The sequence below is a fragment of the Impatiens glandulifera genome, chromosome 3, assembly GCF_907164915.1.
Source record: "Impatiens glandulifera chromosome 3, dImpGla2.1, whole genome shotgun sequence".
NCBI lineage: Eukaryota > Viridiplantae > Streptophyta > Magnoliopsida > Ericales > Balsaminaceae > Impatiens > Impatiens glandulifera.
In genome coordinates, this window is record NC_061864.1 from 32,536,483 (window position 1) to 32,549,226 (window position 12,744).

Sequence of the window (12,744 nt, forward strand, 5' to 3'; positions counted from 1 at the left end):
TGGAAAAATTTTCAGGAGCATTAGATATTCATTATGGGTGATGGACATTCGATCAATTTATCGGACGCCACTTGGCGTTGTGTTAATTGTTTGCTGATTGTTTCCAAAAGACTGCTTTTAATACCATTTGTAGAGATGTCTCGGTCAAATCTATGTGTGACACTCGGGTTTCGTGGATTTTCTAGCCATATTAGATACAGAAATGATTAAATAGAGAAGAAAGCAGGTCACATGACAAACTATTATTTATGGTTAAAAATAAGAAGTTAAACTCGTCTTCTCAAAATTTTATACGGTGTCGGAATCTGGATAGTTTTAATGTTGGACATTGTTACAAATTGTTCTATAAAGTTAGTGAGGTTAAGTTATGTTGGGAAATATTATAGGAGTCTAAGATGTCTGCTAAGATATTTTTTTATTAATGTGTCATTCATGACGATATTCTGACGGATGAGAAATGTGTGCCGAATTGCATGGTTATTGTTAGTTGTATATGTTACAAAGAGGTAGAGACAACATCCCATCTTATTTCATATTGTAATGTTGTGGCAAGTATTTTGGAGTCTTTCGTAAAATTTGATCAGGCTCTAATGGATTATGCAGAAGACTATCGGTGGTTATTGGAAGTCATAGACCAGGACTGCTAAAAGAGCGAGACTTACAATATTTATCTTTATTCTTATTAGTTTTTGTTGGACTATCTAGCTAGAAAAAAATTGGAAAACATTTAACAAATAAAGTATGTTGTTAAAGATAATTAACAATATTATTATTAGACGGTGGAAATTTGTTAATTCATTTGAGAATATAGTACTATTCTATTGTAGGACTATTTTTTCTTTTTATTTATATTAATTTGTAATGGTTATGTTTGAATAGTCTTTATTTAATTTGTATGAATATATATTTATAATTATTTAAAATATTAAATATATTATAATCATTAACTCAAATAATATAATTATTTTTTTAAACAATTAATTTTTAATAAAGAAATTAATTTAATTTGAAAAATAAACCGTGATAGATAAACATTAACAAAACAATTGTGATTTTCAAAAAACAATTAAAAAAAAGTGAGAATTATCGGAAATAGTCAGCAATGAATAGGAAAGATCAGGTCAATGTGGACATTTATTGCCTGAGTCTAGAAGAAAAGGCAAATGAAAAGTCTCCTTCAATATAATAATGTTCCTTCTGCATAAATATAATTATAATTATAAATAATCTCTTCATCCTTATCCATATTCCATTTTTCCATTCCAATTAGGTGTTCTAATACAACTACTTTACAACAAAACACATAATAAACACATTGTCATTATTTTATGGGATTATATACCACCATCAACAAAATTAGTTTTTAATTTTTTTTGTTAACATTCATAATAACAACATATTAATTAATTTACTAAGCTAAAAAAGAGTCTTATTTAAAAAAATAATTTCTCTGATTCAATTTTTATTATAAATATCTAAAATTGAAGTTGATAATAACTTTTTAAATTATAATATATATATATATTAGAATGGTATAAAGTGAAGGAAGATACCGATAGGACACTTTGTTTAAAGAAAGTATTCAAATTCATTAAAAATGGGAGAAAAATCTTTTTAATAAATTGTTTTTACAAGGACCATATATATAGGTTCAAAATAAACCAATATAAGAATCTTGATAATGTAATCATTAGAAGAAGATTACGTTGTTTTAATTGTGGATACTACTATTTTTTTTATTGAATATTTTTTTTTATGAATTGTTCATGTAAAATTTTAATTTATCTTTTGGAGTTTATAATATGTTAAGATTTTATCTCATTTATTTGTATTTTGTTGTTACTTATTATTTTTGATAGATTGGACTTGCTCAAAGTGATTTAGTAAGACTTTTTTTATAATAAGACACAGGTTGTTCATGATGTCAATTTTTAGGACTTTGTCTATATACATCCATGCATTCCATTACAGTTTATTCTTTATATATAGTATCATTTGATTTATTATGCATAGGTTCTTCTCACTTAAATTATTATTTTTTTTATTGAAATATAATCATAAAATTTTAACTAATATAATTTAATTCCATGTCTTCTCCGAGGGTTTTCATATCGAACTAATATAACACCCTATTCACAATAAGTAAATAACAAAAGTTGACAATTTCTTTGTTTCTTTGGGTTAGGATAAAGTCAAAAGCTTGAATATATCCATATTGATATTATTAGAAGACTTTATTTACTATATTTTTTTTTTCAAAATAAAAGTTCTGTGCTTATGACAGCAATAAATGGATGTAACTTTTCTAAGTACTCAATCCAAATTGTTCATGAGTTTTTATTTATTTCTTTTTTTTAATTTATTTTACTTTTTTTAAATATTAAACAATTTATATTATATTAAAAATATCATTTTTATATATGGTATAACGGTGTCTCCAAAATATTTTTTTTGGGTTTAAATCAATACAAAATTGATAATTATCCCTCTATATTACATCGTTTAATCATTTCCTCATTATGTCGTAATTCATTACTGTTTATTAATATAAAAAAAATTAATATTTGAAAATAGAGAGTGACGCGTTATATAAGAAGACTTGTGCTACCAAAATAATAGATTGGAATTTGGATATGATAAGGCTGCATGAATAGGTCACATGGTTTTTAACCTTTAATGTATTAAATTAATTTAATTTAAGGATAAAGTATTTAATGATAAAGTCAGCAAATTGTGTTTTTCCATCTGGATTCTGAATCTAACTAATTATTGATGCCGTTGCTTTTGCGCCCAACTATTGGACTGTTTGGTTTGTTTTTTTATTAAAAAAATATATATATAATCAAAAATTATTTTATTTAATTTTCATTAATTATATTACTTAATTTATTAATTAAAACACATTTTTTACTATTATTATATATTAATATTTTTTAAATCTTTTACTTAAAACAAAATTAATACTAAACAAATGGTTTTACATAATTCAAGATTTAATAAAAATAAATTTATAAAGAGTATGGCCTGAATCAACTTTTTCTTTTTCAAATAAATAAAACAACTGCCCATAGCTTTAATTCCATCCACTGGTTTATCTAATAAGTGAGTTTTCTAGTGGGTCACCTATTTCTATATTTTATGGGCTTGTTTGATGTTAGTTATTTGATGATTTTTATTAAACTTTTAAAAATTTATAAGTTGTTTGAATTTTTAATTGGTTAATTATTCTAATATATATTTTTCATTTAAATTTTCTAAAATGCAAGTAAGATATTTTAATACTTTTGTAGATAAATTAAGTAATTTATTGATTGAAAATAAATATGATGGATACAAGAGTTTTGAATAAAAATTATCAAATAACCCACATCAAAGGAACCCTAAAATATTATAATAAACATTTTAATATATATATATATATATATATTGAAATATATATATATATTGAAATACTAGGTTTAAATAAATTAGAATCTCACACAGTATAAATACCGGCAACAAGAGGTGGATATCCCAATTTTCCTGAAGTTTTGGGTTCGAGCCCATTAGGCGGCAAGTTCTCATAGATTGAATTCTCATTTTTTTTACATATGTTACGATGAATTATTTATTTAAACGTGTAACTATTATATTTTGAAAATATTTGACTTTGTTCGAATATATAATTTTGGTATAATAAAAATAAATTTATTAGAAACAGATATAATAGATTTATTTGAACAATGGAACTTTTGATTCACATTTAAAATATATTAACTAATTTTAGAACTTAAATTTTTTAATACATTAACTCAAAAATTAAAGATTGTAAATTTTATTTTTGTAATTAGTTCATAATATTAAATAATTATTTATTATTATGATATAAAAGAAATTATTATAAACATTAGAAGTAGTATGTACATGAATAAAGAAAATTATATTTGTAGTTTGTTATTGAATTGTGGAATTCATTTTTTGTCATTATTTATTTATTTAATAAAAACATATTTAAAATAATTTGTATTACTTATAAACTCTATAATTGGTTATCAAGGATATTTTGATGTTAAATATGTTTGATTATTTAATTTAAAATTAATATACAAACATTTGAATATAAACAATTTGATATATAAAGTAAGATATAATATATATATATATATATATATATATATATATATATATATATATATATATATATATATATAAAACAATAAAAAATCTTATATATTAAATTAGTCAAATATATATATATATATATATAAAATAATAATGTTTAATTTTTAAAGTGTTCGGATTGTCGGATCATAGTTAATTTGGATATATATATATATAAGTGGGTTGACCCGTCCATAAATTTTAAACGGTTAAAAATAAAATTAAAAATATTATATGTATGTTTGAACTTGCAACCTAACAAAACAAGTATAACTCTTTAACCAAGTGTAATTGACATGTGGATTGTCGAGAGATAATAGACCGGTATCAATTGAAAGTGGTTAAAATATATAAATTAAATATTTGATTGACCAAAGTGTGAGGTCACGATCATAATGTTAAAAAATATATATCAAGTATTTGATTGACCAAAGTGAAAGTGTAAAGTCACGAGATGAGATGTTCATTCAGGAAAAAAAATTGTGATTAAATATGTGAGAAAGTTGTTTTACCGAAGTTAATAAATGTGGAAGAAGAGTGTTTTATTTTTTATTTTAATATATTATTTATGAATTATTAAGAATTTTAAATATTGAATACATATTATTATTATTATTTTATATAAAAAAATTATATTTTAAATTAATACCAAATTTGATAAACGTGATACATTTTAACAATATAAGTTCAACTTTTTAACTAACTAATATATATATAATGATGCTTAATTTTCAAAGTGTTAGGATTGCCCGGTCGAAAACTGTGATTAATTTAAATATATATATATATATATATATATATATATATATATATATATATATATATATATATATATATATATATATATATATATATATATATATATATATATATATATATATATATATATATATATATATATATATATATATATATATATATATATATATATATATGGGTCAGATTGTGGGTTAACTCGTCTATAAACTTCAAACAGTTAAAAATTAAAATTAAAATGTTATATGTATGTTTCGAACTTGCAACATAACAAAATAAGTAAAACCATTTAACCAACTAGCTAATAAGACTTCATATTTTAAATTCAACACCGAATTTGATGAAAGTGAGACGCTTGACGAGCTCGAACTCAAGAACTTAGGGTTAATATCCACCTCTTATTACCGCTAAAATAGATGAGGGAATACTTTTTAACTAACTAATATATATATACAATAATGCTTAATTTTCAAAGTGTTCGGATTGCCGGGTCGAGAGTTGTGATTAATTTGAATATATATGTGAGAGTAAATGGATACTTAGATCGGATTGTGAGTTGACCCGCCTATAAACTTTAAACGGTTAAAAACAAAATTAAAAATGTTATATGTATGTTTCGAACTTGCAACACAACAAAATAAATACAACTCTTTAACCAAGTATGATTTACATGTGGATTGTCGAGGAATAATAGGCCGGTATCAATTAAAATTGGTTAAAAAAAATATGAATCAAATATTTCATTGAACAAAGTATGAGGTCACTAAATGTTAAAAAATATAAATCAAATATTTGATTAATCAAAATGAAAGTGTAAAATCACGAGATGAAAGATTCATTCGGAAAAAATTGTGATAAGATATGTGAGAAGATAAGTTGTTTTACCGAAATAAATAAAATGTATAATGTGAGTGTTTTATTTTTTATTTTAATATATTATTTGTGATTTATTAAAAATTTTATACATTAAATACATATTATTATTTTTATTAAATTTATTTTATTTATATTTTTATCTATGTGCAACTCACGAAAATATTCCTATTACAATATAAAAATATAAAAATCTCTATTTAAGGGTAGAACGTTTTAATATACCATATGAGACTCAAACTATAATAATTTTAGTTATTTAAGACTTTTCACAATAAAAGTTGAAACTTTTTATTTAACATAATAATTTTATTTTTTTAAAATTAATTTATCCAATTTGTAAGAACAAAATATAATTTTAGTAATTTAAGACATTTTTACTATAACCTTCCGTCATCTTACTTTCAATTTTTAATATGCTGAAACTATTTACGATAATCTAATATTACTCTATTCATTTTTATTAATTTTATCATTTAATTAATAATTTAAATATTTTTTAATATAATTTCAATATTTTACACGTTATACATTTCTTAAAATATATTTTTTCATACATTCAAACCTTATTCTACAACTTTAAACGTATATATTTTAAAACAATACTTATTTCTGGTTTGTTTATAATTATTTTAATAACCATAACAAAAAAAAATCACATCTTTTTTTTATTATATCACTAAATTTATTAAATAAAATACTCTATAATTTAAATTATTAATTTTTTATTTTACCTTTATATTAATATATAACATAAAAATATGTTTTCTAAAATGTAAAAAATATATAAATTAATTAATTAAATGATAAAATTAATAATAATGAATAGAATAATATTAGATTATATATAAATTTTAAAAGAATTCTCTATCTAATAATCTAGAGGTTAGTGTAGTGTGGTGTACACAAACTGGTCCGTACAAAGGTAAAAAATAATCAGTTAACTATTATGTGTAATATTTCAAATTTGCCAATGATCAGATACGACAAAAACAAGGTCAGCTTAATATTATTTATTCAAATTAAATGTTTTAATTTTTTCGGTGGGTTTATTTAAAATTATATAATTTAAAGTCGACAAATTTCATGTCCCACGAAACACGCCTTCTCCGACGCTATATGAACAATTCTAATCCCCATTGGACGACCCATTATCTTCTCCGATCTACATTCTCTCTCTTCAATTCATCAATTTCAGAAGAACTACAAATCCAAAGATGAAAACCAAAGCAAGTCAACACAACAGATTCTTCCGATTCGTCACTTTACCGGTGAAATTCCTTGGAAAGGCTAGAGATCTATACGTCCGTAGCTTAACAGGATACGCCGGTAAAGTCAATTACGGCGGCGCCGTCAACACTAAAGGTTCCACCGCCGCAAAAAAGATCTCTGGACTTCCGAAGAGTTTCAGCGTCGGAACTGTAAGTAGAAGGCCAAGCGAGAGTGAAGATTACAGGGAGTTGCTTAGAGCTGCGTCGACGAGGACTCTCGGAGACAGGGGTATTGATATTGATAATAATAGTAATAATAATAATAGATCAGGACTGTATATGAAGCAAATTCAGCGGCCGGCGGTGGCGGCGGCGGCTCCGGTGGGTACTTCTAGAAGCTGTAGCGTGGGGATGGGAAGGATTGATGAGGAAAGGGAATCTGATTTTGATGAAGAAAAAGGTAACGAAAGTGGTAGAGGAAAGGTTGGGTTGATGTATCCAAGAAGTAAAAGCTATGCTGTGTAAATACTATTGTGATCTGATTTGATTTTGGTTATCTTCTTCTCCATCTCTCTTTTTGTTGTTATTGTTGATTTTCCAAGAATTTTGAAATGGAGATTCTATAATTTCATCTGCTCCTATATGTATGGTTGTATTAGTTAAAAACACCCAATTTCTTGGTTTGGATTAGTCTTTATATATCAATGAATCAAATGAATGTGAACTGTCAAGAAAATCTTAATTCTTAATTACCCATATTAATTGAGTTTGTGTAATCATCAAGAGATCTCAAGCTTTAAGTTTAGGTGAGTATCATGTCCTATTGTTAACAAAAGAAAAAAAAAAACAATTTGAGAGATCTTGAAAATCTAAGAAACTCTAATATCTTGGAGAGTTGGACTAGTTTTTGTTAAAAATAAAAGTATGGTTATTTGGAATTGAGATTGTGCCTAATTCAATTAAGGACATTCATAAATGTTTTGAAAATATGATTATCAAAGATATTAAATGTCTTTAAAAAAAAAATTCAATTTGAAGTGAATGGTAATAACTGTTGCAAACTTCCTTTAAAGAATAAGAAAAAATTAATTAAAAAAAATAAATTGAGATTGAGATTGTATCTAGATTGAAAGTGTTTATAAATAAGGCATTGTTAATACTTCAAGCTAGGTTATTTGTTTTTGTTCTTCTTAATTAATTGTGATAAATGTAATAAAATAAAAGAAGGAAGATTAAATAAGATTTCTTAAGATAGTTCCATACATATAATATTTTTAAATATATGATTTGAATTCTAATTCTTATTAAAATTGAATTCAAATTCAAATTTTAGTTCAAATATTTCAACCAATTGAACATGCTAGTCCTAGAGATATTACATGAAGATATCTTTGAGATCTAGTAATGATTCATTGTTAATTATGATAGTAACTGTTTTGATTGGATGATTGCATTTGATTTTATCAACAAATGGTGTAAATCACAATGATTGAGCTTCAGACCACACTCAATTTGCTATTAAGTATAACTTTAACTATACAATTTATTTTTTATCAAATAAAAGTTGATGTTACTATTTCTTTTTCTTTTTTTATTATATATTTATTCTCATTAAAGTTTTTATACAAACAAATTTACATCATTTCATATAGAGGATGTTTAAAGTGTATAATGTACCACAATAATCCAGTCATCAATTATTTAATAATAATAATAATAATAATAATAATAATAAAATTATTTCAACAATTTCAAATATTATAGCGATTATTTCATGTTTAAAACCAGAATTTCGAATCCCAAAAATATGTAAATTTAAATTTTAAATATTACATCCTTAATTATAAATATATTTTATCTTATATAATTTTTTTAATAATTATTTTCTCTCTCATTAATTATATATATATATATATTTTATCAATAATTTATATATAATATATATATATATTAATATATATATATATATATTAAATATATTAAATGTAGTTAGCATATATATATATATATTATATAATTTTTCATCATTAATTTAATATAAATATATTTTATCTTTTTTTTATATATATATATATAATATTTTCTTTATTAATATAAATAATTTTTAGATTAATATAAAAATTAACTAATTGTAATAAATATTAAATATAAAATATATATACATATACAAAATAATAAAATTGTTTCAACAAGTGGTCTAAAAGTTAATGTGTTCACATTTTATGCTTAAGACTATGGTTCGAATCCCAAAACATGCAAATTTAGATTTTCAAAATGCATTAATGATTAAAATATGTGGTGGCGCAACTTTTGAACAAATGATATGGGACATCTGAAAGTGTGAGGTCAGAATTAGTGGTTAGTTTTGCGAGCATTTGAAAGTGTAAGGTCACGAGATGGAGGTCGGGTGGTGGGTGGTTTGACGAGCATTTTAAAGTGTGAAGTCACGAGATGGAAGTCGAGTGGTGAGTGATTTTTCGAATGTGAGGTCAGAATTAGTGGTTAGTTTGGAGAGCATTTGAAAGTATGAGGTCGAAATTAGTGGTTGGTTTAACGAACATTTGAAAGTGTGAGGTCACGAGATGAAGGTCGGGTGGTGGGTGGTTTGTCGAGTGTGAGGTCGGAATTAGTGGTTGGTTAAGCGATCATTTGAAAGTGTGAGGTCACAAGATGGAGATCGGGTGGTAGTTAGTGGTTGGTTTGACGTTGGATAAGAGGTTTGTGATCAATTGAGATTGGTTGTTGATTTGTTGAAGTGAGAGTAAAAGAGAGATCGACTAAGATTGATGAGTGGTTTGTCGAGGAATAAAAAGATATATGAAAAAGTGTGAGTCACAAGATTATGGTCAATGAGTGTTTTTCCGAGGGGATAATGAGGCATATGAAAAAATGTGAGTCACAAGATAAGGGTCAATTGAGGGGTTAATGGTTGAGTTTGACGAGAAATAAGAGACGTGTCATAAATTGAGGTCGATTAAGATTGGTGGGTGGTGGAAGGAATCTAGATGAAATTAAAGATGGAGAAACAGATGATAAAAATATTGAAGATTCAAAGGAAATAGAGGATAAAAATCATATAAGTAGAAAATAAAGAATTAGAGAGAAAATGAAGAAGAATTAGAGAAAGAAAAATGTGAAGAATCAGGGAATGGAAGAAATGGAAAATTAGATAGAAATGATAGAAAACAATAGAGAAAAATGAAGAGGAGACTATGAAAGTAGATATAATCAACTCAAGCAAAATTGAAGTCAATGAATGCACATGCAATTGTAAAGTTTCTGAAATAGTGAAACAAAATTCCTTTTATCAGATAAGTGTTGGCTTTACCAAAACAAATCTAACCCAAGGGAAGGATGTAAACACAGATCACAAACAAACATCATCATATGAAACAGTTCAATCACCAATAGTAAAGCATAAAACTAAACATGTGAGGATGCGATGTGAATATAATCTCTGGAATTCGAGAAATAAAGATTGAGTTTTGAGGATTGCGAATTGGGATTCTAAAGCAGAGTAAGAGTAGTCAAAGAGGAAACTCACAATAGAATCAGAATTTTAAAACTGTAGGTCATGAATGCTTTTGGTGTTTGTTACTGTAATCTTTATTTGTTTCCAATCAGATACTCTAGTGCCATTGTTTGTCATCCCTGAATCAAAACTAAGAATTGTCTAGCCTTGATTTTGACCATTTTTTTTCTTCCACTTTTGGGATTTTTAATGAAATGGCGATAAGTTATTTTAAAAAAAAAGGTTGGTGGGTGGTTTGCCAAGGGGATAAAAAAGACATGTGAAAAAGTGTGAGTCACAAGATGATGGTCAATTGAGGGGTTAAGTGAGTGCCGAGGGATAAAATATATGTTAACATTAAATTTAAGATTAAACTTAATTTTTATCCACCTCTAAAATTAATTTTAAATTAATTAAATTTTAATAATATTAATTTTATCTAAAATATTTATAGATAAATAATATTTTGTATATATTTGCACGGATTCCTGCTAGTTAAAGTAATAAGAGTTCTATTTAAAAGATAAACATTTACTAAGAGTTTGATTATCATTAATAACTTATTAAGTTGAAGTGAGAATATAATTTTTGTGGTCTTGTATAAGATTTCTAAATAAAACAATAAAAAAATTACACATTTCTAAATACATCAAACCCAACCATTATTTTTAAATTAGGTTATTAAAAATCTTAAACCTCCGAAAAACTAAATCAATGCACATTTTTCAATTAATATAAAAACAGATTCTTACTTGTATCATAAATTTATAAATACAAAATAAGTTTTTTTATTTACTTTATTGCTTATAAAATGGGATATTTATAAATTAGTACTGTTTTCTTATAAATAGGTCCCACAAAAATAAATAAAAACAAAGCATAGAAAAACAAAACAGGAGTGGAGGCCAAGGAACCAACTTTTTTTTTTTTAATATATTTGTCACTCATTTTCATTTGTCTTGGTGGAAAGCAATTATTACGGTGATTTTTATTGTTAATTTAAGTTTTGTTTTTTTACAATATATATTTACAAAAGTAAATAATATATAAATTCATAATAAATATATTATTCATGAATAAACAAGGTTAATAGTAACAAATATAAAACTTGATATACATTTTTCTAGACTTCAACAAATATTTTTGAATTGAAAAGAATCTATGAGCGATTACAGAGAAAAATGAAGAGTAAGAAGATGAATAACAAGAAAAATGAAGAGTAAGAAGTCGCAGAACAAGAAAATGGTGAGAAAAACTCGTAAATAATTTGTGATTTTATGAAGTATTTATAAGAGTAATTATTAGACGTGGAGAAATTTTATATAGGAAATTCTACTAAGGAATGACGTCTCATTCAATGAGTGAAATGAAAATTGAATAGGAGAAATAATTTTAAATTTTTTATTCCACTCATAATTAAATGACACATCATTCCTATTAAAATTAAATACAAAATTTGTCTATATCTATTATTACTCGAATTTATAGTTTTACAAAATCCAATATCGATATAAAAAACTCCAACTATTCTAAAAAGTATTTGAACTAATTTCAAATACAAATATATTATAAACTCTTTAAACAACACTAAATAACCAATACATATGGTTATAATTCCTATTAACAAAAAAATTATACAATCACTTAATTCCAATTAAATAACATTAGTACCAAATTAAGCGACATTAATAATTTTTAGTTCTTATACACTCACCTCAAGATCAAAATCGTGTAGTTGAAGTTTTGTCTAAAATTCAAAAATTGGTATACTATAAGGCACATGTATTAGCGAAAAAAAAATTGACTTGGATTTATTTCCAACCATATGAAAATCAATATCAATAAAATTAGTTCATTCATGAAACACCAAATTTTCTGTAATTTATATTTTCGTTTTGAAGTTCAAAGGGTAAATCAACCCACATCTTAAGATCATTAAACATATATAAGCTAAAATCAACCTACATCTTAAAATCATTAATCAATCGAACGATAAATAATTTGTTGTTTCTTTATTTTCCAAACTACAATTGAATTACCAACAAAGATACAATATCATGTTAATGAGTTTCTTGAATCTAAACAAGATTCCTAATTGCTATCAGAATATGTAACACAATTATTTGATGAATAAAATACTCTTAAAAATAGAATTCCTAAGAATACTTGACTACTTGTATAACTGTCTCAAAATGAGACTTAACATGTTTATTAAGGAATTAACTTAGTTGTTAAACATAATAAAAAATATCG

General features: G+C 24.4%; 1 protein-coding gene across 1 annotated transcript; it reads left to right on the forward strand.

Annotated features, from left to right (window-relative positions):
• The first annotated feature begins 6,924 nt into the window (after positions 1-6,924).
• On the forward strand, positions 6,925-7,629 carry LOC124931284. Its single transcript, XM_047471717.1, has one exon. It carries the CDS (start codon positions 6,987-6,989, stop codon positions 7,503-7,505), a length of 519 nt encoding a protein of 172 aa, XP_047327673.1. The 5' UTR covers positions 6,925-6,986; the 3' UTR covers positions 7,506-7,629.
• Positions 7,630-12,744: the final 5,115 nt, after the last annotated feature.

Bases quoted from the DNA above. Each gene is read 5' to 3' on its own strand.
- LOC124931284 (XM_047471717.1), top strand. From the start codon at position 6,987: ATGAAAACCAAAGCAAGTCAACACAACAGATTCTTCCGATTCGTCACT.